Source organism: Lynx canadensis, chromosome D1, assembly GCF_007474595.2.
Source record: "Lynx canadensis isolate LIC74 chromosome D1, mLynCan4.pri.v2, whole genome shotgun sequence".
Lineage (NCBI taxonomy): Eukaryota > Metazoa > Chordata > Mammalia > Carnivora > Felidae > Lynx > Lynx canadensis.
In genome coordinates this window covers 107,553,129-107,580,478 of record NC_044312.2, presented here as the reverse complement: position 1 = coordinate 107,580,478, position 27,350 = coordinate 107,553,129, and the positions used below count along the sequence as shown (strand labels likewise).

The 27,350-nt window shown below is 61.3% G+C and overlaps 2 protein-coding genes and 1 long non-coding RNA gene across 10 annotated transcripts in view; 2 read left to right on the top strand and 1 right to left on the bottom strand.

The window, feature by feature from the left end:
• Positions 1-416: 416 nt before the first annotated feature.
• On the top strand, positions 417-22,268 carry LOC115525619. The gene is made up of 3 exons (XR_003972406.1): positions 417-429; positions 4,942-4,949; positions 22,186-22,268. It is a non-coding gene; the product is annotated as an uncharacterized LOC115525619 (long non-coding RNA).
• RCOR2 (REST corepressor 2) lies at positions 7,883-12,254 on the top strand. 2 transcript variants are annotated; one of them, XM_030332867.1, is made up of 12 exons: positions 7,883-8,036; positions 8,787-8,843; positions 9,138-9,218; positions 9,441-9,493; positions 9,583-9,744; positions 9,854-9,978; positions 10,070-10,139; positions 10,246-10,461; positions 10,816-10,893; positions 11,047-11,104; positions 11,247-11,476; positions 11,587-11,973. In XM_030332867.1, the coding sequence occupies exons 1-12, from the start codon at positions 7,910-7,912 to the stop codon at positions 11,899-11,901; spliced, it is 1,572 nt and encodes a 523-aa protein (XP_030188727.1). In that variant the 5' UTR covers positions 7,883-7,909; the 3' UTR covers positions 11,902-11,973. The 2 variants fall into 2 exon arrangements, with proteins under 2 accessions (XP_030188727.1, XP_030188728.1); XM_030332868.1 differs by lacking the exon at positions 11,247-11,476 and having other exon boundaries at positions 11,587-12,254.
• MARK2 (microtubule affinity regulating kinase 2) overlaps positions 13,385-27,350 on the bottom strand; it is a 57,134-nt gene continuing 43,168 nt past the window's right edge. For 2 of the 7 annotated variants that reach the window (XM_030332861.1, XM_030332866.1), the window contains exons 4-19: positions 26,083-26,131; positions 25,695-25,760; positions 25,536-25,606; positions 25,269-25,325; positions 24,305-24,541; positions 23,186-23,305; positions 22,979-23,078; positions 22,789-22,901; positions 21,689-21,821; positions 21,219-21,397; positions 20,912-21,009; positions 19,755-19,916; positions 18,843-19,100; positions 17,786-17,812; positions 15,656-15,700; positions 13,385-15,005 (exon numbers count right to left, since the gene is read on the bottom strand). In XM_030332861.1, coding sequence (XP_030188721.1) covers positions 14,645-15,005; positions 15,656-15,700; positions 17,786-17,812; positions 18,843-19,100; positions 19,755-19,916; positions 20,912-21,009; positions 21,219-21,397; positions 21,689-21,821; positions 22,789-22,901; positions 22,979-23,078; positions 23,186-23,305; positions 24,305-24,541; positions 25,269-25,325; positions 25,536-25,606; positions 25,695-25,760; positions 26,083-26,131 — 2,076 coding nt within the window. In that variant the 3' untranslated portion in view covers positions 13,385-14,644. The remainder of the gene's footprint in view (positions 15,006-15,655; positions 15,701-17,785; positions 17,813-18,842; positions 19,101-19,754; positions 19,917-20,911; positions 21,010-21,218; positions 21,398-21,688; positions 21,822-22,788; positions 22,902-22,978; positions 23,079-23,185; positions 23,306-24,304; positions 24,542-25,268; positions 25,326-25,535; positions 25,607-25,694; positions 25,761-26,082; positions 26,132-27,350) is intronic. The other 5 variants (XM_030332859.1, XM_030332863.1, XM_030332862.1 and 2 more) reach the window with 5 other exon arrangements.

Sequence of the window (27,350 nt, the reverse complement as noted above, 5' to 3'; positions counted from 1 at the left end):
ACCGAGAAACCAGTTTTTTCCATCTCTTTGTGGTGCCCTCCACAGTGTTGGCTTTCCTTGGGGATCAAAGATGGCGGCCAACGGCCAACACTCCTGGCCCAGCTTCTTGGCCTTCGTCCCATATTTCTAACGTGCCGATTGCTCTGCTAGTCCCCTTTCTCAATCAGTCATGGTATTCAGGGTCTTGGGAAAGGCTGACATTGGGGATCGACCCCACAGCACCACGTGGACCCTTACAAAAGAAAGGCAAAAGGGGCATGGGTGTCAGGAGGTCAGATTTTGAAGCAGAAACGTCATGCTCAGGAGCTTGAACTTAAGCCAAGGGTAACGGGAAGCAGAGGACTGAGTTGATCGGACTGGATTTGAGAAAGATCACCTAGGCTGATGCACAAAGCATACAGGGGAGCAGGAGAGGAGGCTGGGAGGCCAGTTTGGAGGCTGGCTCAGTGATGGGGAGGCCGGCGTGGCCATGACGAAGGGCCATGAGGGACAGAAACTGGAGGCTAATGGATCTGGGAGTGAAGCAGAGAGGAGTTAGGGCAACTCCCCTGTTCTCCTCCGGGTCCCCGTGTGGGAAGGGCAAGCGGGAACAGGGCAGGCAATGCAAATGTGTGGTCAAGAGGCCGAGATCTGTTTTGGGCGGGCTGAACGTGAGGTACCTGAGATATCTGAAGGCAGATGTCCAGAAGCCAGTTGGTGGGTTGGGTATGGGGGTCCAGAGCCTGGGACGGGGGTAGATGGAGGTTGGAGAGTCCATAGCCCAGGAGTTGAGGATGTGGCCTGGGCCTGAAGCATCAGCAGGAGGCGAGCAGGAGGGGAGCTTGTGGGGAGATCTCGTCCAGGAGGAGGATGTGCCCTCTCTGCCCAGTCCTGTGCAGAGGTGGCCGGAGACCAGGCCTGCCAAAGGTCCTTTGGGTCTAGAGATAAAAGCCGCTGGTGACCTTGGCAAGAACAGTCTGTGCCAGAATGGCAGAGGGTGAAACAGCACTGCGGTGGGTTGGGGAGTGAGTGGGAGGTGAAGACAAGGAGAAAGGGTGTGAACAACTCTTTTAAGACGCCCAGCTTTAAAAGAGAGAGAGAGAGAGAGAAAAGGCAGCAGTAGCTTAGCTGAAATGGTAGCTGAAGGTGAGTGTGTGTGTGTGTGTGTGTGTGTGTGTGTGTGTGTGTGTTGGTGTCTGGGTGTGTGTGGGCGGGTTAGGAATGAGGGACTTAAGCAGGCTGATGTTCTGAGGGATAAGACGGTGATGAGGGAGGAGAGGTACATGAGGACCGAGGACTCAGGAGTGTGTGCGTGTGCATTAGTGGAGGGGGAGATGTGGGAGCCAGGGAGTGAGCTGGCCTTGAGGAGGGAAGGTGCAGGTACAATCGGAAGGGAGAGGCAAGGAACTGCATCTCTGGGCGTGAGGGCGGGCCTTGGCCGGGGTTCCTCCCAGATGGCCTCAATTCTTCTGGAAGTGGGAGGCAAGGTCAGGTGCTAAGAGCCTTGCAGCAGGTGGGGTGGTGAGGGATGAGCGTGAGGGGGCAGGAAGGTGCTGGGCGGCTAGGCCAGGAGCCGTGGATGTGCCCTGTCAGGGCAGAGTTGCTTACAGGAGCCAGCTGTCTCAAGGGAGGGGCTGGGCATGGGGCATGCAAATAGGCGGGCTGGGCCAGTGTTTGCAGGGTGGTTGGGGCACCTGGGGCACGAGGTACGGCTCAGCAGATGGTGAGCAGACCTGCTTGGCTGGATCAGAAACAGGCGAGAAGGCCCTCGAGTCCTGGGCTGGGAGAGAAGTTCCAACTTTGCCTGGAAGGCAACTGGGAACCATGGAAGGTTATTGAGCAGGAGTGGGCCATGATCCAAGCAGTATTTAAGATTCTGTATCCAGAGGGACACCTGGCTGGCTCAGTGGGAAGAGCATGCGAGTCTTGACCTTGGAGTCGTGGGTTCCAGTCCCACGTTGGGTGCAGACGTTACTTAAAAATAAAAAAATCTTGGGGCGCCTGGGTGGCTCAGTCAATTAAGCACCTGACTTCGGCTCGGGTCATGATCTTGTGGTTCGTGAGTTCGACCCCTACGTCAGGCTCTGCACTGAAAATGAAGAGCCTGCCTGGGATTCTCGGTTGCCCTCTCTCTCCGCTCCTCCCCCACTTGTGCGTGTGTGTCGTCTCTCAAAATAAATAAACCTTAAAAAAGTTTTTTTACTCTTAAAAAAAAAAAAAAAAGAATCTGTATCCAGCTGTGTGTGTGTGATGAATTAGAGATCAGACTCAACTCAAGGCAGGAATCTGGAGTGGTTGCTGGGTGAGTCTGAAGGAGGATGTCAGGGGTCACACGCCACAGAGGAAGAGCTTTGAGCTCCAAGGTCAGACCCAGGAGCCCTGGGGGGCAATGGCCTTCAGGTGGTCCACGGAGCATGGGCTACCTCAGAGCAGAGAGGGGGTTTCCAGCCCTGCTGGGGGGTCCTCGAGAGGGAAACTAGCTTTAGAGGGAAACTGGCATTGATGGAGGCTCTAATTACAGTCCAGGAGATGATGTCGGATCCTCCTAATAATCGGAGGTCAGCATTATTGTTCTCTTTGCGAGATGGATGGAGGCTCAAAGAGGCCAAGTATCTCCCCTCAGGCCACACAGCCAGCGAGAAGCGTGGAGCCAGCACTCACTCCCGATCTGAGCTCCCCTGAGCTCCCCGTAGCCTGCATATTGCTTCAGCACTTTCCCTGCTATTCTGGTCTCCTCTGCCATTTCTCTAGGGGTTTCTGTTCCACCTGACTTTGTTCTGGGAGGTTCTGGGTGGCTCTGGGCCAAGGAGGCTTGCTGGGGATCGGATCTAAAGCTCAGTAACTCCAAATGGCCCGGGGGGGGGGGCGGATCTTGATCCCATACACTTACCCCGCCCCCCCCCCCCCACGGGCTCCTCTGGGTGCTAGGCTCAGCCTCCCTGGGAGGACATTGATGGCCAGGCTGAGGTGGGACCCCTTGGTCCATGCTGTCACCGCCAGAGGGCGCCGGCTGTCGCCCAGGTGAGGGCCAGGGGAGGCCCCCTTCCTGGCTTCCGGAGAAACAGAGCTGGCCGCAGGGTCTGGAAGCTGCCCCCTCAAGGATCCAGGGAGCTCCTGTCGCCTTCTCGTGTCTCTCTGAACTAAGGTCTTGCCGATTCTTCCTCCCCAGTTCCTGCTTTGCTCAGGGAGTCAGATTTCCTCGGCGTGGGTGTCAGGAAGCCTGGGGTCTCCTTGCTGACCTCCTGCCCGGTTCTGCTCTGCCCTCCCCCAGCACCACTCACAGATGCGCCTGCCGCACTCCCTATACCTCCCTCCTCGCGCGGCCACTGCGCTGAGGCAGTGACAAGCACCAGATTGTCACCTCTGTCACCTTCTCTCAGCTTCTTCACAACCCTGGGTGGGAGTGCGGACCAGTGCAGGGGATTACTAACTGGGCCCAGAGAGGGGGAGGGCAGCACCTGGGGCCACACAGCCTTCCAATGAGTCCCAGGGGGGCTTAGGGAGCCGAGGAGGAATCGAATTCCTGTCGGGGCAGGACTGAAGCGTGGGGGCCCTGGAGGGAGCTCCCCACCCTCCTTCTATGCTGTAGGCCATCTTTTCCATTTCCCCAGCTTTATCTGCCCCCAGGCCTCCAGTCCGGGGAAGCGCCTCCCCCGAGCTCCCCCAACTGTTCAGCCAGGTTTCAGCTTTGATTCTGCCAACCTCCCTCCCCCACCAGGGGGCCCCTCCCGCCTGCCTTCCTCCTTCCCCGAGCTTAGCCCCTTGGCTGTGGCCACTGAGGGCCTGGCCAGGGTCCCAGGCACCACACCACAGCGGCCAGCCTCGCAGGGCCAGAGCTCGGGACAGTCCCAGTCTGTCTGGCAGGGCTGCGGGTTCAGGATTGGCTGGAGCTGCCCCCGCCTTTGGGAGGAGGGAGATGTGAGGGGAGGCCCGGTGGCTCTCTCAAGGTCACCCTCCTTTTCTCTCCCAGCATCCCTGTTCAACCTTTGTCCCTTCCGCCTCACCTTGAGGTGGGAGGAGGCAAGATGCCCAACACGCACAGGGCAGAGGAAGCCAGGGAAGAGGAAACTTTTGGGGGGGGGGGCTCCTGGCGTTTCTTCATTCAGCAAATATTGAGTGCCTACTGGATGCCAGGTACTGAGAACACAGTGAATACAGCGGACACAATCCCTGCCTACAGCCCGGCAGGGAGACAGGAAATAAACAATCACACAAATCATGTAAACTTGTGGCCCTTAGCAGTGTGGCAAAAGCACCAAGCTGGGATTCAGTCTGGCTTCCCCAAGGATCTCAGGGGTGAGGAGTCCTATCTGGCCTAGGAGAGGCTTAGGCAGGCTTTCAGGCAGGGCTCATGGGTTTTTGGAGGCCGGTGGTGGTGGCGGCGGCGGCGGCGGTGGTGGTGGTGGTGGTGGGAGGGAGGGAGGGCGACGCTGAGCAAAGCCTCAGTTTCCTCAACTGGGAAATGCAGGATATAAATGTGTCCCCATCCCGGGGTTGCTGCAAGGCACTGGGCTGTGCCCTGGCCTGCAGCCCTCAAAACGAAGGTTCTGTCATCCTCCCTGAGGAAGGGTGAGTGGGAGCTCATCAGTGAAAATGGCGGGGAGGTGATTCCCAGAGACCAGCGGTTCTCACAAAGCTCAGAGGTGGCCTCAGGGAGGTGAGGGACCCCAGTTCCAGTGCTGTGCTACCGAGCGTGGCCGGTCCCTCCGCCGCCTAAGGCTGGAGGAGAGGAGGGGCTGGTCCCCGGGCTGCCTCTCTGTGTCTCTCCCCTCCCACACCCCCATGTTCCTGGCCACGTGGCACCTCTGCGCCCTGGCCTAGAATGGGGTGGGGGGAGGATGATTCCTGACCTGGAGGCTGGGGGAGCCGGGGAAAAAGTGGGTGGGATTTGGGGTTCCACTGAGATCAGGTCCTGTGGAGCCGTGGCTCCACCCCGCCCCACAGCCCCCGGGCGGCAGGGAGGGGGTGCTGTCTCTTTAAGAGCCTTCAGGCTGCTGGGAGCAGATGGCCAGGCCGGCCGGGGCCCCTTGTCCTTTGTGTGGCTTTGCACAAAAGAGGGGGCCAGCTGGGGAGGGGGCAGCGGCAGCAGGTGGGAGGGTGGGGCCTTGCCCCTCCCCCTCCTAACCCTGCACCATTGCCCCTTGGGGAGGGGGTTGCTCACTAGGAATATGCTTCCTCTCTGGATACTGTGGCCCCCACAGTTGCCCCCAAACTCCTCGGATACTCCTCCCTTGTCATGGCCCACATCCCAGACCGACGCTTCATCGCACCAGGGCCTAGAGACTGCCCCCCTGCCCCCAACTCCAAGGAATAAACCTCCCCTCCTTGCCCCTACCTCCAGAGCAGAATCCTTCTCTGGCCCTGAGCTCCAGGCTCTAGAGAGAAGTGAGAGCAGAAAGAGATTCTTACGGGGGGGGGGGGGGAGGGGTGCCTGAGAAGGAGGGACGCCAGTGGCTGGGGATACCTGGGGCAGCCCTAGAAGAAAGGGACCAAAATAAGCAGGATGCTGAGGCCTGGGGGTGAGGGTCTGGTCCCTCGACCGTAGGTATTAGTACAGAAAGAAGGCAAAGGTGGGGGGCAAAGGGGGCCTAACTGAGGCCCTGCCCAATTGTCGGCCGGGTGTGGGCAAGATGGAAGGCTCCATCATAAGAGAGGGCTGTGCACAGGCACAGGGATTGGAGGTGCTGGGCACCGGGAGGTGGCACCTTGCCACTCAGGAGGGTCAGGCTGGGAGCCTCTTTTCATCGTGTAGCAGACCCCCTTAGGTCAGACCTGCCCTTGGTCCATTCATTCTATTCTCCTTTGTGCAGACCTCCCCACCCTGGGGCTCGGTGCCCAATCCATGATTTAAGAGGAGGAAAAAGGCTCCGTAGGTCTGGCCCGAGGTGTGGCGGGCAACGTGGCCGCGGGCTGGGTGGCCCCATGTGGCCCGACAGCGCCGCAGCCGGGTGGGGTCGTGCCTGAGTTGGCCCGGCCGCCCACAGGAGCCCCCAGGACCGGGCGGCCCCAGCCGGGTCGTGGCCCGACCGCAGGACCCCAGCCGCCTGGCCGCAGGCAGCGGGTGGGGGCGGGGATCCCTGGCTGGGCCCTGGGTTGCTTCTAAATTTAGGAATCTGATTACAGAGTGGCCGAGGAAGGGAAGGGAGAGGAGGGTGCTAGCGCAGGCTCGGCTCAGTCTGGGCACAGCGGGGTGTGCCCGGGTGGAGGTGTGTCTAGGAATCTGGGGCTCCGGATGGGAGGGGCGGCGGGCGGGGGCTTCGGCCTGTGTGCGCTGCAGCACGTGCCCTGGGCGGCGGGGACGGGCACGGGCGCAGCTCGCAGGCTCAGAGCCGCCGCCGGTGTGTGCGCTGGCTCTTTGTGTGCCTGGCAGGGTGGCTGGGTCTGGCTTTGAAAGTCTCTGCCCACCCCCTCCCCCATCTCCGTCTGTGCCGCTCTACCCGCTTCCCGGTCTGTCACTCTGCCCGCGCTTGTCCTGGGGGAGGGGGATGCTGCTCCCAGCTGGGGTGACAGTGAACCCAGTGGGGAGGAGACCCAGCTCCTCCCATTCCCTGCAGTCCAGACCTTCCCCAACACCTCCCACTCCCCAGCCCTCAGCCCCTCATGCCACTGTTTTGGGGTGCATACTGCAGCACTTAAAAGGGGATCGAGGTGACCCCTGGGGACCCACAGATGCACCAGAAGCCAGGCTTTGGCCCAGTAGCTCTAGGAGGAATTCGTTCCTCGCCTGTCCGGCCTCCCATCCGCTCTGGCCCCCAAGGGCGCAAGAGGGAGGGGGGTCCCCCTTGCGGAAGGGGGGGGCGGGGAGTTCCTTGGCAGGAAGGGAAATGGAAGGAAAAGCTGGGCTCCACCCGGGCGGGCGGGCGGGCGGGCAGGCGGCCTCAGGGCCCCCGGGGCAGGCGGCAGTAACCCGAGCCCACTGGTGTGCGGGGCCGGTGTGCGCGTGGGTGGAGCTGACCCCCGGCTACTCCTGGGGGGCAGCGGGGTCTCCCCCCCGGGGGCAAGTCAGGGAGCCCCGGGGGCCCGCAGAGGGAAGCGCTCTCCACCCTGGTCCTGACCCCACCCCCTGGAGGTCTAGCCCCGGCCCCCAGGCCCCGCCCCCCGGGCCCTCCCTCCCACCCCAGGGCCAGATGTTCAGCTGGCGGAGGCATCGGCTGGGGGAGGGGTGCTGAGGCCGCAGCCGGCACTACTTCCCTGCCAGCAGCTTCATTGTGTGCGCGAGGAGCGAGCGGCGGCGGAGAGCGGGCGAGCGAGCAGCAGCCCGAGCGCGGCGGGGAGAGCGAGCGCGCCGGGGAGGGTGCGAGGCGGCGCCCGCGGCTGCGCTCCGCCCGCCTCCCGGCAACTCTGCCCAGCGCGGCGCGCCGTGCGCGCCGTCCCGCCGCCGCCGCCGCCGCCGCCGCCACCGCCACCGCCACCGCCGGGGCCCCGCCGCCTGCCGTCGCGGGCAGGGGTCTGGTCGGGACGGGGGTCCCCGCCTGGGGACTGGGGCATCCCGGTGCAGCCGGGAGGCGTGCAGCCCGCGGGGGGCGCCACTTGCGCCGCAGCGCCCGCCCGCTCAACTGCGTGGGCGGGAGGGCGGTGGGGCTCGGAGGCGCCCCAGAAGCCGGGCGCCCCGACTTCTCCGAGGGCGCCCCAATCCCGTGGAGCGTACAGAGCGAGCGCGCCCCAGCCGCACCGGACCTTGCGCTCATCCCCCGCGTACCCCACTTCTGCACAAACTTTTCTGACGCCCTCGCCCGTGGGGGTCGCGGCGAGCGCTGAGCTGTCCGCAGGGCTCCCGCCCCGCCGGACCCTAGCCACGCTGACCTCCTGCCTCTCGTAGCCTCAGTGGCGACCTCTCCAGGCCGGGCCGGGCACGGCACTCGAGGCGAGCGCGGCAACCACCGCGGCTCTCCGAAGGCTCCCGCGCCCCCCGGGGCAGCTGGGCGGGGTAATGCCCTCCGTGATGGAGAAGCCGAGCGCGGGCTCCGGGATCCTGTCCCGCAGCCGGGCCAAGACGGCGCCCAACGGCGGGCAGCCGCACTCGGAGGATGACAGCAGCGAGGAGGAGCACTCGCACGGTGAGCCCGGCGGCCTAGGGTTAAAGGTGCACCGGCACCGGGGACGCGAGTGGGGCGGGGGGAGTGTTGCTGACCACGGGCGTTTTAGACTGATGGCTCCTGCCTTCCAGGACTGGAGCCTCTGTCTTGCTTCTTCCCCCAGCCTGGGGGCTGCGGGCACTGGGAATCCGGAGGCTGGGCCCCTAGCTGCCAAGGAGGCGGTCCTGCCCACCCCCGCCCTGCCCTCAGTCTCTGAAGGACTCGGGCGGCCCTCCTCTCCACAGTTTGGGCTGCTCATACCTTGCTACCTTGTAGGGGACTGAGGTCTGGCTGGGGCAGGGGCTGGAAAGACACTTCCACACCGAGCTGTGAGGCTCATGGGGTGGGGAGGAGCTTTGGATTCCCTGCGGGGCTATGGTCCAGGTCTAGGGCCCCTAGACCAGCACCCGCCTCCCCCCCCCCCCCCCCAGCCAGAACAAAGGGCTCTGCTTGGCCTGGGCTCTAAACTGGCCCCTTGTCCTGGCACCCCCCCCATCTCTGCCGCCCCCGCCCCCCCCTCCTCCCATGGGTTATGACTAGGCAGGGTCTCTCCGTCTTCCAGTTTCTTCTGTGGCTGAGGGCAACTGAGGGGGAAGATCAGGGAAAAGTGAGCCTTCTGGAAGGTGGGGGCCCTGAGTGGTCAGGAAGGAGAACCCCAGGGCAGCCACCACCCCTGCCACATCCTCCTGTCCTCCCTCCCTGGAGTCCTGACTGTCTCCCCTGGCTCCGCAGACAGCATGATCCGCGTTGGAACCAATTACCAGGCCGTAATTCCGGAGTGCAAGCCTGGTGAGTGGCAGGACAGGCTGCAAAGGGAGGGGAGCGGAGGGCCCATGGCTTGGCCCTGAGCCTCACCTGGGGGAGCCCTTGGCTGGTGCCCGCTGGAAGGACAGGCCAGCGGGCGGGCGGGCGGGGGTGGGTGGCCCATGGCATGCTTGGTTTTCCTGCTCTGCCTTCCTGTCTGGGTCTCTGCCCCTCCTTCCCTTCTGGGCCTCACCTCACAGGCCCCATTCCTCTGCCACCCTCTGGCCGTGGGTCCAGGCCAGTGCCACCAGGCCGATCCTTCTTGCGCCCGTCTTTCAGAGAGCCCTGCACGCTACAGCAACAAGGAACTGAAGGGGATGCTGGTGTGGTCGCCCAACCACTGTGTGTCAGATGCCAAACGTGAGTGGGGCAGGATCCCGGTTCGTTTGCATCCCTGGGAGCCGGGGGCTTGGGTTCACGCCATTTGGTGGCCGGCTCTTCTCCCAAGTGGGCTGGAGGCTGAGGTGTGTGGGTTCAGCCCCTGCCCTGGGGCTCAGGCTCCGGGGCCTAGCCCCATCTGGGCGGGCTCGGGTCAGGAGGTGTAACCCTTTCTCCAATACCGGGCCCCTCCCACCCCCGCAGTTGACAAGTACATTGCGATGGCCAAGGAGAAGCACGGCTACAACATTGAGCAGGTGAGCCTCGGCCCCATAGGGATTTGGGCGGTGGGGACGGGACGGTGCCGGGCGCAGCTGAGCCCGAGTCGTTCCCTCTCCCGGGCCAGGCACTGGGCATGCTCTTGTGGCATAAGCACGATGTAGAGAAGTCACTGGCCGACCTGGCCAACTTCACCCCGTTCCCTGACGAGTGGACTGTGGAGGACAAGGTGCTGTTTGAACAGGCCTTTGGCTTCCATGGCAAATGCTTCCAGCGGATCCAGCAGATGGTAAAAGCCCATTCCCCCTTGCCAGCGTTCCTTAGCCCCTCCGTTCTGACGAGCCCGCCCGGGGCCCAGGGTCCTGGGTGGGTCCCAGCGCCTGGCATTGCCCTTCCAGCTGCCTGACAAGCTGATCCCTAGTCTGGTAAAGTATTACTATTCGTGGAAGAAGACCCGCAGCCGGACCAGCGTGATGGACAGACAGGCTCGGCGGCTGGGGGGCCGAAAAGACAAAGAAGACAGGTGGGGGCCCTGGGGGCCCAGGGGCGGGGCAAGCTGAGCTCTGGGGGCCCTGGCCTCTGCCTCACTCCCTCCTTGGTCCCTGTGTCAACAGTGATGAGCTTGAAGAGGGACGAGGAGCCGTGAGTGAGGGGGAGCCAGATGCTGGAGACCCCAAGAGAGAGGTGAGGCCCCCCCCCCCCCCCCCCCCCCCCAGCTGGTCTGGCCCTGCCCATGCTCCCGCCTCGTCCTTGGGCTCCTCACCACCCACCCCTCTCCTTTCCCTGGCAGCCTCTGCCCTCTCGGCCCCTGAATACCCGCCCAGGCCCTGGGAAGAAGGAGGCCCAGGGGTCTCAGTACCGCCACCACCCGCTGCGAACCCGGCGTCGCCCACCCAAGGGCATGTACCTGAGCCCCGAGGGCCTCACCGCTGTGTCAGGAAGCCCAGACCTTGCCAACCTCACGCTTCGAGGCCTCGACTCGCAGCTCATCTCCCTCAAGCGCCAGGTGAGGGCTTGAGGAAAGAAGGGGCCCCGCGGACCGGGCCGCGGGCAGCAGGGAAGTACGTTGCGGGGACGGCTGAGGCGGAAGGTGTGTGGTGTGCACGCGCCGGGCCTGCCTCTGCCCCACCTCTTAGACGTCTGAGTCACGGCGGCGTTCTCTTCTGGATCTTTTATAGAAACTGGTCTGCGAGCGGGGGAGAACCCGGGCGCCTCCCCTACTGAGCTGTTGTGAGGGAGGAGCGAGCTGGAAGGGGGGAGGCGGCCACGAGCTGTGTTGGGAAGCAGAGCCATGGTGAGGGTTGGTACCGGTGGCCTTTCTGGCAGGAGAGTTTGAGGTGTCGCCTCTTGACCTTTTCAGGTGCAAAGCATGAAGCAGACCAATAGCGGCCTCCGCCAGGCGCTGGAGGGTGGCATCGATCCACTGCGCCCCCCTGAGGTAAGGTGGGTTCGGGTGTGGGTGAGGGAGGGGCTTGCCCCCCCCACCCCCCACCTCCCCCACCTTGCGGAGCAGAAAGGGAAGATCGCCTCGGAGGGCAGGGCCTCTGTTGCCATAATGTCCAGTCTAGAGGATATATTCCCTGCTCTCCAGGCCAACACCAAGTTCAACTCCCGCTGGACCACGGATGAGCAGCTCTTGGCCGTGCAAGGTGGGTTAGACCGGGGGGGGGAGCACGGAGAGCGCCGGGAATCTCTCCCCAGCCTCCGAGGAGCCGCGGCAGCGGGGAAGGGTCAGGGAAGGAGCTCGTTCTAAGGGGCGCTCACACTCTGCTGCCCTTTTGACCCTCGCAGCCATCCGTAGGTACGGCAAAGACTTCGGGGCTATAGCCGAGGTGATCGGGAACAAGACTCTGACCCAGGTGAAGACGTTCTTCGTGAGCTACCGGCGCCGCTTCAATCTGGAGGAGGTGCTGCAGGAGTGGGAGGCCGAGCAGGACGGGGCGCCCGGAGCCCCAGTCCCCATGGAGGAGTCGAGGAGAGGGGCCCCCCTGCCAGCCCCAGCCCTAGAGGAAGACGACGAGGTGAGAGCGGGCGGAAGAAGCCCTTCCGGGAAGAGAGGAGAGGAGCCGGCTCCGTCTTTGGATGGGGACGAGGGCACGCTCGAGTCTGTTTCCCTTCTCTCCCCTCACAGGTGCAGATCACGTCCGTGTCGACATCCGTGCCCCGATCGCTGCCCCCCGTGCCGCCCCCTCCTCCGCCTCCCACCTCGCTGTCCCAGCCGCCCCCGCTGCTGAGGCCACCTCTGCCGACGGCTCCCACTCTGCTCCGCCAGCCACCCCCGCTCCAGCAGGGCCGTTTCCTCCAGCCCCGGCTGGCCCCCAACCAGCCCCCACCACCTCTCATCCGCCCGGCTCTGGCTGCCTCCCGCCACAGTGCCCGCCCCGGCCCTCAGCCCCCACCCACCCTGATTGGAGCCCCGCTGGAGCCTCCAGCACCGTCACTCTGAGCCCTGCGGCCCTCCACCCGCCAGAGGCTCCAGAACCCCGTGGCTGGCCGTCCTTGGACACCTCTGGCTTCACTGAGGACAGAAGGGACTAGAGCTCTTGGCCAGGTCTTTCGAAGACCCGGAGCTGCCAGTGGGCACAGTCTGGACCTCTGGGTTCTGCACTTGTTTCTGGCAGCTGAGGCTCCACCCCCCCACCCGAGCCCGGGGGCGGGGACTCAGGGGCCTTCTGAACTGGCCTGAGGGTACTTTTCTCTTCCTGGCTGGGGCTGGAATGGCTGCCTCCTAGTCTGCTGGGGCTTGGCCTTTGGGCCTTGGCCTTCGTGTAGAGGGGGTAGTGACCTTAGCTTGGGGGATGGGGGAGTGGACAGTGTAGGGGCTGTTCTTCCTCTTTCCTTTCTTTTAGCAATAAGTCAGGGTGAGGTGGGGAGGGGGCTGTAGGGGGGAGGCGGGCAGAGGTTCCTTGGGGCCTCAGTGTGGCCGAACTGGATGGGCAGCTCTCCTGTCTTCCGGAGCCTGCTGGGAAGTGCCATGGAGCTCTGAAGATGCCCGCTATACCCACTGCCCAAAAGCCTAGAGAAAGGAGGGCCGGGGACATATGCAGACATGGGTTTATTTTTCAATGTTTTTAAAAAATAAATAAAATCTTCCAAGTTCACTGAGTGCTCTCTCTTTTGCCCTTGAGGTCCCTGGGCTTTGCTTCCTGTCTGTGCCCCGAGGGTGGGAGGGAGCAGCCACCCAGCACTGGCCTCCCCCAGGCCTCAGACAGGAATCCATTCTGTCCTGCAAGGCTGGCGGGCTGGGCCACATCTTGCCCATGGGGACTGGGTCCCTGCCCGGTTGGGAGAAGAAACAGAAGGAGGCAGCTCAGATTCCAAACATTCTCTTTATTACGTGTTTGATCCAGAGGAGAAACTAAGTGCGGGTGGGGGGGGGGCGGGGGGGGGGAGGGGCCACCTTGCCTGGGAGGCCCCCCCACGGGCCACCACCCTCTCTGGGAGCCAAGCCATGCCCTCCAGGCCCCTCAGAAGAGCACCCGGGCTGTTCCACTGGGCAGGAGGGATGGGGAGGGAGGAAGAGAGGGAAGAAGGGAGAGAGGGGGAGCCCTTGGTCGGAGCCTGAGCCCGAGCCCACAGAGCCTGCAGTCAGGGCCTGGAGCAGGAGGGCTGAGGTTGGCTAGGCCCCTTCCTGGACCCAAGGGCTCGCCTTGCCGCGGAGCCTGGGCTGGGAACAGGGGGGTGATGAGTAGGGGTGGAGTCATCATAAATCAAAAAAAGAAAAAAATAAAATAATAAAATAAAAAATAAAACCCATCACAAAAAAAAAAAAATGTACAACTCAGGTGAGGGTGGGGGCAGCCTCGGCAGGACCCCCTCCCCCAACTTCTCAGGAACAGAAACAGCAGAGAAATAAATTAAGGGATGCGGCGGCCGCCACCAGCCAAGCGCCCATGACCAGCCACTCCCACACTGGCCGAGGAGGTTAGCAAGCTGGGAGTCACTAGGCCTGTCTGTCCCCCCACCCCCTGGAGGGCAGATGCTCCCGGCCCTGCTGCCCTATCCAGCCTCCTGCCAGCGGGCCTGTGGAGGCCCTGGGCAGTGTCTCCTGAGAGGAGGGGCGACAGTGTCAGGAAGAAAAGGCAAGGCCGAGATGAGTGGTGAGGGGGGAGTCACTGCTATGGAACTAGCTGGTGCCCAGATTAATGCCAATGAAGGGGCAGGGGAGAGGAACGGCGAGGGGCTGTGCTTTCAGACAAAGGCTCTCCCCCTGACGGAGAGTGCCCAGCATCCCTGTTCCGGAGACTAGCAGCCCAGGCGGCCCCCTGGGGGCCGAGGAGCCCATCTGCCCTGCAGTCCCCTCCCCTCTCCCGGCCCCGGGGTCAGCCCCGCCTTCTACCCAGGAGGGGTGGGAGAAGATGGCACAGACTTTTGAGGAGGGGAACAAAAGTCCCCACAGCAGCTTGTGGAAGGAAATGCCCGGCTCTGGGGAAGGAGGGGCAGAGGATACAGTGTGGAGGGGGCCGGGGCCCCGGGCCGCGCCTGCCAGCCCGGAGCTGCCGCCGCCCCCCACCCCCCAACTTCAGGGCTGCGCAGCGCCCCGCCCCCAGCCCCCCGGTCCCCGGCCCGGCCGTCCGGGCCTCCAGCCCTGGGGCCCGAGGTCAGGGGAAGGCCACCTCTGGTGGTTTGCTTGGAGGGGAAGGAGGGAAGGAGAGGGGAGAAGCCCAAAGTGGGCCTGGCGGAGGGCCTGACGGGGAGCTCCACCACTCTTGCCTGAGAGTGTTCCAGCCCTGAGCCACCCTCCCGGGAAACCCCACAGATCCAGTCTCAACTGTCCCGATGGGGCGGGGAGGAAAGGTGGCCGCTGGGATTTTTTTTTTTTCTTTTTTCTTTTTGGTAATAAAAAATTTCTTGGTTTAGGCGAAATACTCTGTGCAACCGCAGTACCGAGGGGGAGCCCCGCCCCCCCACCCCTCCCCCCCCTTCCTTGGCCTCCTGTGGGGGAGAGGGGGGAAGGGGGGGACTTTCTGGGCAGGGGCAAATGTTGGGGGGCAAGAACCGTCTCCCGTCCCCCCCCAAACATGGAAGAAGAAAAAAAAAACCAACCAAGGAGGGCGGGAGGGGAGAAGCGCCAGCAGGGGGAGACAGACCAATCCATCTCTGCAGTCTCGCCCAGGTGGGTCGGAGCCCGGCCCCAGCAGCTACGTCCAGCTGGCCCGCCTCCGTCGCCCCCCACTCCCGGCAGCCTGTTAAAGCTTGAGCTCGTTGGCTATTTTGGAGGCAATGTTTTTGAAGGCCATGGAGGTGCCCGATATCCGCTTAAATCGCACGCCGTTGAGAGACAGCCGCGGCAGTTTGCACACCTCCATCTCCCACTGCACGAAGTTCTCGTGGCCCGGCGTGCCGTGCATGCACAGCAGCATGTACTTCTCGTGCAGCTCGCTCTGGCAGCTGTTTGCGTCCAGCACCTTGCGGATCTCCCGCATCATCTCATTGGGCTCCATGGAGCTCGTGGTCTTCATACTCCACGTGAAGCGTAGCGAGCGCGGCTTGGCCTCCCGAAACTCCTCCTTTTCTTTGTCAGTGCCTCCGCCGCCCACCACGTGAGGTCTGCGGAGAGGGCAGAGGCGGGGGGGGGGGGGGGGGGAGGGGGGGTGAGGCCCGGGCCGAGGCACCCCACCCACGGGAGAGCCACCCTGGCAGATGGGCCCGGAGACCAGACAGGAGAGCGGGAGGGTGGCCCGGAGGCGACAATGACAATGCTGGAAGAGGGAGCGGCAGACCTGGTGGGGGGGGGGGAAGCAGAGGGAGGGTGAGAGGGGTGGGTGGTTTTGCCACCTGCATCTCTCTCTCAGGGAGGGCGGAGAAGGTGAGGAGAAGCCAGGCCCCGGCAGGGGACGGGAGGGCGCCAGTTCCATGCTTTTCTCGGAAGAGGGGAGGGTCAGGGGAAAAAAGGGGAGCACGTGCTCAACAGCCCTGAGCGGTTCGCAGACTGTGGACAGAGAGTAGCGGCTGGCCAGAAAGGTGAGCTGGGCGGTGGGGAGGAATCTGTAGCCCCAGCCGCCCGGCCTAGGGCTCCTGCTTCCAGAATACATCAGCTGGGGTGTGGGGATTCTCTGAGGAAAGGGAGGTCCCAAGAGGGTGGGGACCGGGCAGAACCACTGGAGGAAGAGCCAGGTGGCAGAAGGAAGACAGGAGCAGGAGGCTCGTGGCAAGCCCGGTGGCCCGGGCAGGGCCGGTGCTGGCTCCGGCCCTCTCACCTGAGCGTCTCCACTCGGTCTTTGCTCTCAGGTTCATTCAGGTTCCTCAAAAAACAGAGCGAGGGAGAGTTTAGTGCTGGGACCTCTCGCTCCTTCCGCCGCCGCAGACCCAGGCGAGGGTGGGTCTGGTGAGGCGCCACTGGTGGGTGAGCGGGACCCGAGCCCGAGGGCCACTCGCCCGTCACCTGGCAGGCCCACTCGGCTCTGCGGCACCTCACGCTGGCGGCTCGCCTGTCCCTTTCCGGCAGGGAGCCCGGCACATGGGGCCTGTCCCCCCCCACGCTCCCAGAGCTCTGTGCTGGGGAGAAGGGGCCTCTGCTCCAGGGAGGGAGGGGGTGTGGATGTGCAGACACACGCACGGAGCACAAGCCACAGCATGAGGCAGCTCCCCCACCAGCCCACAGCCAGGGCCTCACGCTGTGAACGCTGTGAACGGGTCTTGAACATCAGCATACCCAGGCCCCAGGGCCCCGGTCCTCTCCGAGGGAAGGGGCTGGGCTGGGGGGAGGGGGGGAGGGAGGGTAGACAGGAGCCTCTCCCGGGAGGCTCAAAGGGCCAAGAGCTGGAACTGCCTGGGGATGGGTGCCTGGGGAAGGGGAGGGGGAGAAGGGCCCGAGGCAGGCCGTGGACAAGCCCGCCTCCCCCATTCTTTTATGACTCCCCTGCCTGCCAGGCTGCCAGGCCATCTGCTTGTACAGAACGGAGGAGAGAGGGCAGGGCAGGGCCAGCACCTCGGGAGGGTGGGTGGGGAAGAGGTCTGGCCCCGCTGAGCGGCTTCTCCAGCTCCTGGCGGGAACATGGGTGCCTGGAGCCGGGATACTGGGGACTGCAGAGGCGGGCAGGGATGTGAGGAGGATGAGAGAGAGCGGCAGCGGCACACGGAAAAGGAACACGAAGACACAAGAGACACACGAATGCACACCAGCGCACTGCGAGCGGGGAGCCCGGGCTGTGCAGGGGAAGGAGCCTGCTGCTCTCCCCAGCCCCACCTGGTTCCTGCCCTGTGGGTGGAGGCGCCCTGTCACCGGGGCCTGTGAGTCAACAGCTAGCCATGCAGTGAAGAGCTGGGTGGGGAGCAGTGGGTGGAAAGGGGAAAGCCTAAAGACCCCGTCTTGGCATTAGTCAGTTGGGTCACCAACGTGCCTGCCGGTGTCCTAGCCCCAGCACGGGGCCTGGGCCGACAGCCTTGGGGAACCGGTGCTCCCAACCCGGCCCTTGGGTCTTCAGTTGGGTATCTGGCCCACCCAGGCCTCCAGAGAGGATGAGGACGGGGCCAGAGGGTGGTGGCCCAGCCAGGATCCAGTCTAGGAAGGGAGATGTCTGAGGGAGGGGGCGGGATCTCCCACTGTTTTGCCAGGACTGTGGGGTAGGTGGCTCCCGCCCCAGAACATCCCGGCCCCCGGCTCTCTGGAAGCCATTGTCCTCATCCGGAGAACACAGCCCAGAAGAGAGGTGGCCTGATTCGTCCAGATACGTCCTGCTGGAGGCAGAAGGTGTGCTGGGTGGTGGTGGGGTGGGGGGCTAGTTCTAACAGGAGCTGCCAGAAGGGGGTGCCGTGCCCACTCGTGAGGCAAAGGCTCCTTGGGCCTGGAAGCATCACGCTGGAGCCTTAGGACCCCGGCGTCCCTGTAGTACTTCCGAAGTCCTGCTATCCACAGGACAGGGGCAAGAGGTCACACAGCCCTGAAGTTCAGGGGACCAGAGAAGGGGAAAGACCAGGAGACCCAGAATGAGGTACCATCCCAGATGCACTTGCAACCGTCGTGGAGCTTCTTCACAGCACATGCACAGACAAGGGGAAGGGCCAGGAAAGGAACCCAATGCTTGCGACCGAAACCCAAACCTGGGGTGGGGGTGAGGAGACAATCTTAAAGGGAGAATTCCCTGAGAAGATCCCCCTTGCCTGTGGACAGGCTCCTCATTTGCAAAGCCATCTGCCCCGAGCGGCCACCCAGTCAGAGGCGGTCTTCATCCCTTTAAGATGGCAGAGAGAGGGCCACACAGACGTGGTTAGCAGACGGAAGAGGGAGCAAGAGCCAGAAAAGGGGAGTTAATGACGGAGGCAGGACACGGGACGCAGACACACACACACACACACACACACACACACACAGCGGGCTGAACGCCTACCTTCTGGCAAACCTGAAAGACAGATTTCTAAAAAAACAAACAAAAAAAGACAAAATAAAAAAAGAAATAAAAAAAAAACCAACAAGACAGTATGTGGATAAGCAGGTGGGGAGTGGGCTTTACAGGTTCAACGGTCACCCCATTGGTGGAAGAGCCGCTCAGCGAGACGAGAGTCCTAGACACCGGGACCTGCCCCCGTCCCGCCCCGCCGCCCTGCACTCCAGGGCTGGAAAGGGGCACGGTTTCTGGCTGCTCCAGCTGAGCTGACAAGTGCACCAGGAAGGGCAGCAAGCCTGCTCTCCCCGAGCCCGCTGCTGCTTCTGGAGCTACCCTGAGGCGGGAGGGCAAACGGAGGGATGGGGACAGATAGCGTCCTGCCGGGCAGGATTGCAGCTGTCTCTCCGGGGCAGCTGGGGACCTGGGGACCAGGTGAGAGACCTCATGAAGAGAACTACCCCCCCCCCCCCCCGCCGCCTCCGCACTTGCTGCTCAGGAAAGCCTCGGCACACTGGGCTGCGAGGGAGGAGGCCACCAGGCCCCCACCAGCTACTTCGCTTCTGGCCTTCTTCCTGGTGAGCCCGGGGCAGAAAGAAGAGGCTGGGGCAGAGGGTGCAAACTTAACCAGCTGAGTGGGGGGGAAAGGAGGTCAGAGGGGGCGAGACGAAGGACCCGGAAACACTCTCCTTGCCGGCCCAGCCTGGCTCAGGCCTCATGACTTTGCAGCTGCGTCACCAAATATAAGTTTCCATGGGAACCCAGGAGAGAAGAGGGGGCTTTTATTTTAGCATCTGAGTTCACACTCTCCTAGAGAGGAGGCGGCATTGGCCATCTGCTCTTGGGGCCAGAGAACGAGGGGTGTGTACAGGAGTTGGGGAGAGCCTGAGAAGGATGGACGGGTCTGGGATCATGAGGTGCTGACAAAGACCCAACTTCTTAGGCTTTCTAAGGCCTCTTCTAACCCCAGGACACAAGCCTAGTGCCGAGTCCCCACCCCCACTCCCAGGCAGGTAGGAAGACCTGGCCTCATTCTCTCTGCCACCCTAAGCCCCCGACTCACCTGCGTACAAACTTGGAAGTGAATTTGCTGAAGATGCTCCCCGAGGCCCCCCGCCGGCCCTGGCTGTTGCCAGAGGGAGACGCTGGGGTCACACCGTAGGGCAAATTCTGCTGGTCCCGCACCTGCCGGAGCTGCCCAGCGTGGAAGGTGCTTCGACTGGACACGCCCCGGGGGAAATTAGTTCGGTCTGGGGCTCCACCACTGCTGCTGATGTTGTGGGCGGAGGGGGAGGCGACAGGGACACGCTGGGGGGCCGTGCTGTGGGAAGAGAGGTGGAGGTGGGGGAAATGCATCAGGGCACAAGAACGTCATCACCACCGAGCACTTGTGGCATCCTGGGGTGGGAACAGGGGAGGGGGACGCTGGGGCAGAGGCAGCCATCACAGAGGACACAGAAGGAAGGGGTGTGACCACTGAGGACACCAGAAAGGAGGACATCTGGGTGGAGGTGGGAGGAGATGGTTTGGGGGAGGGAGGGAGGCAAGGGAGGATACGTGTGTGGAGAGCAGAACAGGCCAGACAGAAGAGGCTCCTTGGGAGCTAGGCACACTGGAGCCTCAAGGGGACAATGTCGACCAACCCTCAAGGATTGAATCCCTTTGATGCTGACTGTCCCTGGGGTCCTAAGGAAGTCCAGGAAGGCTCAGAACAAAAAGGCTTCCTTCTGGAGCCTCGGGACGGCTTCTTGCATATCTGTTCTGAGAGGGAGAACTGGAGGAAAAGAGGGGCATTAAGCTATTTTTTTGTTCCCTCTACTTCCTGACTGCAGGGGACAGAGCCATTGCTTGTGGCTAAGATGCCAAGAACAGAGCAGGACCCCCGGGGAGCGCGGAGAACTTGTTGGGAGGGGTGGGGCGGGGAGGGGGGGCAGGCTGAGGGCACCAGGTGCGCCAGGTGCCCCAGCACACTTGCCTGGGCCGCGGCACCTCACAGTTACTGTCCGTGGGGGGCAGCCCAGTGGCCTTGTTGGGGTGCACGGAGGCCGACATGGATTTCTGGTGCTGGCGGGGCCGGGCCGCAGAGACTGCGGCGGAAGCAGAAGCCGTGGAGGCCCGGGACCCTGGCATGGTTAGGCTAGGAGACAAAAGCAGCGAAGAGGCCTGGGTTAGGGGTGGGTGGGGGCAGGAGGCTCAGGTTAGGAAGCAAGGGCAGGGCAGGAAGGGCCAGAGCCGGGGAGCCTCGGCAGGATGCAGGTCAGGTCTGGGGAGCAGCAATGGGACTCGAGTCAGAGACCAGGAAGGCGGGGCTGGGAAGCGGAGCACCAGGGGTGAGGAAAGCGAGGCCAAAACCCGGGGGGAGGAAACCAAAAGTGCAGAAAAGCCGACGGGATGGAACTGCCTCTGGGTTGCACTGGTCCCCTAGGAACTCTAAGAACAAGGATGTTTTGTCGACAGAAAGAGCAGGGTGTTGGGGAATTTTCATTAAGCTCGGAAGAGGAGGAGCCAAGAATGCAACACACCAAGAGATGCTGACGGTCAAGGCTAGGGGACCTCTGTTCTCACGGGCACAGCCGCGGTCACCCTCAACACGTATGCCCCTCAGGTGGGACATCTCTCGGTTCTGCCCTGAGCTGGGGCCACTGAACTAAAGCCTCAGGCACTGGGGCCTAGAGGAGCGCCGTTGCTGTGCCCTGGCTGCAGTCAAGAAGCCCGAAGGTGGGGGTGCCTGGCTGGCTCAGTCGCAAGAGCGTGCACCTCTGGATCTCAGGGCCGTGAGTTCGAGCCCCACGCTGGGTGCCAACGTTGCTTAAATTAAATAAATAAACTAACTAAAAAAAAAAAAAAAAGGAAAGAAAAAACCCCACCAAATCAGGCAAGAATGCAGCCGAGATGACCACGGAGTCTCACTCGGTGTGCCTGCTGCAAGGAGCAGTCACAAGAGCACAGGGGATGGGAGACTTGGGGTGGGGGGTGGAGAGTGGCAGGGAGGAGGGCTGGTGCGTGGACAAGCTGGACTGGACAGAGCCAGGACGGAACTCCAGGGAGCGGGGTGGGGGAGGGTGCTGACAGACGTCACCGCCGTGAGATGGCTGTGGGGGAGCATGGTAGGCAGGGCCTGGGTCCACTCACCTGTCTTTGCCATTCTGGATGGAGGCCTGGCCAAGGCTGGCCCTCTCCAAAAGGGGGGAATTCCTGCTTCGGTTTGTGCTGGTGGAGAGGACGCTGTTCTGTGGGAAATAAAGGACAGAGGTGTATCACAGACACCCAAGTGTTCTGTTCACAGGACTGGCTTCGGGAAAAGAAAGGATTCTGCTTTTCAAACTCTTGGGGGTAGGCTTCGTACAGCAAGGAAACATGGCCCCGGAGGCAAGGTCAGGGAGGCAGCTGGAGGGAGCTGCTTGGAGAGGGTGGGCCCCACTGCAGGAGGGACGCTCACCGTGGAAGGGGTGGGGGTGGTCTTCTTCCTCTCCAGGCCGGGCAAGGGGCTGGCGGGCACTTTGGCTGTGCTGCTGGCCTTCCGCCCTGACTCCCGGTCGTCCTCAGGCCGCTTATTTTCTGCGTTATTACTCTGAGTCTTCTTAGAGTAGGAATTGGACGTGGGAATGGCAGGACCAGCTGCTGGGTCAGAGGGAATGGATAAGGGCGAGGGGCCAACTAAGTGCCACACACACACACACACACACACACACACACACACACACACACACGGTGCTCTCCTGCAGGCCTGCCAGCAAGCTGGCAAACCCCATTAGAAGTTGAGCGAAGTTAAGTGACTTGCCCAAGGCCATGCTACTAAGACATGGCTGAAGTGGGACTGAAACTCAGCAGTGTCATCCCAAGCCCCCGGAACCTGTGTCCTTTCAGGAGGGGGTGAGTCTGCCACCTGCAACTCCCCAAAGCACTCACCCTGGTCACTGAAGCGCCGCTGCTTGGGGTTGGCCGAGACGCTACGCTGTACCTTGTGGGAGGGGGAAGGGGCATTGCTATTGGTCAGATCAGCTGAAGGCCGGGGCTTCAAGGTGATGGTGTCACCCTCCAGCTGCAAGCAGAGAAAAAGGAGGTAGAAATCATGTGGAGATGCGCACAGGTGGACCCACTTACACACCACCTTGCCCGACACAAATCCTCCCCGGACTCCCATGGGACATACTCCTGCAGGAGCCAGGTGCATCTAAACACTCCTGGAGACACACAGGCCCGGACACAGCTCCTGACAAACAGAGCCAAAGACTCCCGGCCCCCAGCACACGGAAGACCCCCACCCCTAGAGAGGGATACACGTGCCCATAAGAACACACATTCAGACTCCGAAACCACACCCTCCTGCTCCCAGCTAGACTGTTCCTGACCAGGCAGAGGTGAGAACCGAGAGAGGGAGTCCTACACTTCCAGGAGAAGAGCAGGGCGGGGAGGCCACGCAGATGGTGTGCAAGACCACTCTCCCACACACACCCAGGGACTCACACACAGACACGGTTACCCAGACGGGCACAAGAACAAACACGAAGCCTCCAGATGAACAGACAGGAGGACGGACATACATGCGCACAGATACAGACAGCCAGACACCAGCGACACAAAGACTCCAGACCCGTATAAGAAAGGCACAGAGACCCACACACCCAAACACCTGGAGACAGACACTTCCAGATGCAGAGGGACACAAACACATGGAAACAGACACGAAGATTTCTCAACAGACAAAGAACCGATCCAGCCAGACCGACCTAAACCCGGCCTAACCAACACAGACTGAGCCAGATCTACTCACCCGCCTGGAAACCCAACCCAGGCCCAGACCCCACCAGCCTTCCTATTCATTCACTGACAGAGACCAGTGAAAGCAAAGGCCAGAGAGCTTTACCCACCAGAGCTGAGGCTTAAAATTCGTCAGCAGAGAGCACACCTACTCAGAGAGGAGCTTCTGCCCTCAACGGGTGCTAGAAGCACGGGGTTGCCAGTGACAGCAAAGCTGGCCAGCAGGGAATAGAGCAGGGGGCACACACCTCAGAGCTCTTGTAGCCCAGGAGCAGATAGGTGGCCATCACTTCGTTGTACCTCTGGCCCACCAGTGAGTCCTGGATCTCTTCCCGTGTGTAACCCATGGACACCATCAATTCTGCACAGGGGGGACATACAGTTAAGGCTGGTCCTGAGTCCTAGGGAGTTCAACCTCACGGCTCAGCAGATCCTCACCTGTCCGCCGGGGGTCCTTGTAGTCAGGGAGTGGCTCCACATAAGGCTTTAATTCGTCATCTTCGTGACCCACATTCATCCATCGATCTTTCATGATTTGCTGGGGGAGCAAAGGGAAGTGTTAAGGGCAAGGAGGAAGGAGACTCAGCTTGGAGGTGTCCCAAGGAACCCAGAACTTTCCAGTCAGCTGGGCTCCTGGCTGCTCACCTCTAAAGTGCCTCTCTTGCTGGGATTGAGAATGAGAAATTTCTTAAGCAGGTTTTCACAGTCCGTGGACATGTAGAACGGAATGCGGTATTTTCCCCTCAGTACCCGCTCCCGTAGCTCCTATAGTAGGAGAGAAATTTATTATTATTATTTTTTAGTTTTTTTAATGTTTATTTATTTTTGAGAGACAGAGAGAGATAAACAGACAGAACACAAGCAGGGGAGGGGCAAAGAGAGATGGAGACACAGAATCCGAAGCAGGCTCCAGGCTCTGAGCTGCCAGCACAGAGCCCGACGTGGGGCTCCAACCCACCAACTGCGAGATCATGGTCTCAGCCAAAGTGGAGAGCTTAACCGACTGAGCCACAAAAGCACCCTGAGAAATGTATCATTATTATTATTATTTTTAAGTAAGCTCTATGTCCAACCTGGGGCCTAAACTCACGACCCTGAGATCAAGAGTACCCCTGGTCTACCGACGGAGCCGGCCAGGTGCCCCAGCAGGAGGGAAATTTAAATCACCCCAAGACCAAGGGAAGAAACCTAATATCCAGGCTTCTGAGAGCTTAAGACTTGACCAGGCAGATACACATGAAACACGGTAGGAGACAGAGAGCCGGAGACAAGGCACCTCACCAGAGAGGCACTGAGGTCAAATACGCCGTGCCTGTTAGCTTGACCAGCCTGAGGCCTGCCATCCAAGTGCCTTGGAAGGGTGAATGGAGACACAATCTATAATCTATCCCATCCCTAGAGGAAGGAACTGAGGCCATTCCACTGTGTGCAGAAGGCCCAGTGTCTCCTGCCATACCTTTACCCAGCCCTCCTCTGAAGCTCTGGCTTGGGAAAAGGGTAGAGGTGGCAAAGGTCAGAGGTCAGGGGTAAGACCAAAGGGGCTGAGAATGGAAAGGAGAAGCAATAAAAATGACCTAAGCCTGGGGCACGGGGCTGGCTCAGTTGGTGGAGCACGTGACTTGATCTCGGGGTTGAGTTTGAGCCCCACGTTCAGGGTACAGATTACTTAAAAATTAAATCTTTCTATTTTTTTAATTTAATTTTTTATAATTTATTTATTTTTTATTTATTTAATTTAAGACCTAAGCCTGTGCTTCACTCCACCTTGAGGTTCTGTCCATCAAAAGGCAGGGACCCGCTGACCAGTGTATACAGGATAACTCCCAGGCTCCACACATCCACCTCGGGTCCGTCATACTTTTTGCCCTGGAAGAGCTCTGGGGCAGCATACGGGGGACTGCCGCAGAAGGTATCCAGCTTGTTCCCAAAGGTGAATTCGTTGCTGAAGCCGAAGTCTGCAATCTTGATGTTCATATCAGCATCCAAGAGCAGGTTTTCCGCCTGGGAGGGAAGACGGGAAGATGGAAAATGTTCGGACCGAGCGGACCACGGGAAGGCATCGAACAGGAAGGGGCTGTGGGGGACGGGAGCACAAACAGGAAGTCGTCCCCCGTCTCAGAACCTTCTCCACCAACTCCAGGGCAGGCCTTCAGTCCGCGTGAAGAGGCTGGCCCGGAGGAGGGCAGCGCGGGCCACCCCTCACACGGGCGGCCACGGGAGCGCACGGGGGTCGGCGGGCTCGGAGACGCTGCGAGCTGCGCCGGGCTTCCGCCACGTCGGGCTCAGGTTAATCGCGGTCACATCTGCTAGGACCGGGGGGCCAGGCGCCTGCGAGGTAGTCCACACTCTACCGTCTCAGGGAGAGAGCGGAGTGGGCGCGCGCCTGCAAAGCAGCTGTGGGGCAGCTGCGGGACACTCAACGTCCCTCCCTCGGTCGGCGGCCGGAAGGGCCAGCACAGCCCGCGGCTCTCCTGACGCGCCCGGCAGCACTGGAAGGTGACGTGCCCAGCGAGGAGATGGCAGAGACCCTCCATTCGCTGGCCGGCTGACCTCTAAGTCCGGTCGTAAGGCCTACAGCGGAAGCAGCCCCAAGGGCTTCCTCATCATCTCCAAAAAATTAAAGGCTAGAGTTTCCCTGAACTCTCAGGGCCTGATGGTTAGGTCACCGTTGACAGGGGGTGAACAACCCAAACCTGACTCAGGGTCAGGGGACGAGGGCACGTCTTACCTTTAAGTCTCTATGAACAATAAACTTCTGGTGACAGTACTGCACAGCAGACACTATCTGGAAGGAAGGAAGAAGGGTTAGGCGAGGGGCACCCGAGGGCGGGATGGCGGACCTGCGATCCGGTGACCTAGTTCCAAGCTGCCACATAGATAAGCAAAGCCCGAAGGACCCTCCACAGCCCACTTAGAGACAGGCAGCTCCTCCTCGTATGCCAAATCCCAAAGGGCAGAGGTGGGGCCCACACTCCGCACAGGGAGCCACACCCACCTGGCGGAATTTGGCTCGAGCCTCTTTTTCTTTCATCCTGCCATGAGCCACCAGGTAATCAAACACCTCTCCTGCAAGACACAGGGGTGGGGTCTAGGTCGGAGCTTCCCGGGGCCGGGGAACACGGGGGCCCGTGGGAAGAGGTGGTTCCACACCTACCTCCGCTAGCGTACTCCATGACAAGGTAGAGAGTTTTTTCAGTCTCGATCACTTCAAATAACTTAACTGCAACAGAAAGGGCCAAGCCGTGAGTCAGAGAAGTAGGAGGGGCCACACGCTGAGCCCTAACGCGAACAGGGGCATCCCGGGGATGACAGGTCCCCCCACCCCGCCCCTGCCACAAGGGCAAGCTCCTCTCGTGGCAGCCACACTGCTAAGAAGAGCCCAGGGTGCCAGGGGCAGGGCTGGATCTTGAGCTGGGCATCCCCAGAGGCATCCTCAAAGACTCCCGACTCCAGAAAGCACTGCCTCGGGGAGGGACACAGGCTGGGAAGTGGAGCCGTGCTGTGGAGGAGGAAGGAAGGAAGGAACGGCATCTGGTTCTCACCTATGTTGGGATGATTCAAAACCTTCATTATTCTTACTTCGCGGAATAGCTGGAAAATAAAATACCAGGGGTCACGCTTGCTTCACTTGCTCCCCTCAGGTCCCCTCCAAACGGAGCCACTGTTTGAATTCTTTTCCCGAGAGAGAAAACAGGCAGAGGAAAGAAATGGGGCAGCCGTCCAGGTCCCCCATGCCTGTCCCTGATGGCTGAGAAGTAGGTGAAGGGGAACGAGAGCAGAAGCGTCGGCAGGAGGAAAGCTGGGCTCTAGCGACTTGCACCCTGGGGTTCAGCATCTGGCTAAAGCGGCCAAGTGTCCTCTGTTGCAGTCTCCCCAAATCCAACCCCCAAAGAGCAGACGGGTTTGGCTGGGTGCCTCTGAAGGAGGGAGCGTGAGCCCATGTACATGAATATTCAGAACCAGGGCTGCTGCTAAAGTTCAGTGACAAAACAGCCTCCAGCTTGGTCTGTGTGAAGGGGTGGGGGCTGGCAGGGGGGTCCCCACCGTCTTCTGGTTTACAGAAGTCAGAGGGCTCTGCACTGGTGGGCAGGCCCTTCTCTCCTGGGCCTCTGGGGTGGTGACAGAAGAAGCCGCTCCTATATATAGCTGATGCCAATTTTAATCAAGCCCACCTCCACACACTCACGCTCTCTTTGTGAAACAAAATCAGGGACTCCAAACCATGTATTTCCATAAAGAAAGATGACAGAAACGAACTCCATCCCCTCTGCGGGGGCCAGAGAACTGGAGGTGGGATCTTGGTAACTTCCAGGCCTCACCGTTTGCACAAAGAGCAGAAGTAGTTGTTTGCATTTTGTTGTTTTTTTGGGGGGTGGGGGGTGGGAAGGGGAGGAGAGGTCTCTCCAGGACCTCTGGAGATAATTCAGGATATAGTTCATGGGATAAAGTGAACACGTTTTTTTTGTTTTTTGTTTTCCCTTTAAGGAGGTCCGAGAGCTTTTGTGAGCTGAAAAGGAAGAGACGGGCTTTCCAATCTTCAGGAATCCGATTCTGAACTTGGCTCCCTTTTCATGTTAGAGCCCAGGTTTCTCTTGCTTTCTTCCCTGGTCCAGCAGTTGTCTTGGATGAGAGGCAAAAAGTCCTGGACGCCACCTCAGGGGTGGTAAGCAACACTGAAATGGGGCTGGAGGCAGCTGCCTGGGTTCTTCCCCTGAGGGCACCCACTTGGCCTGGAAGGGACATTCTCTGGGAGAACATGGAGTTTTCTGAGCTCAGCTGAGAACCCTGAGGGGGCTAGATTCTTCAGTGT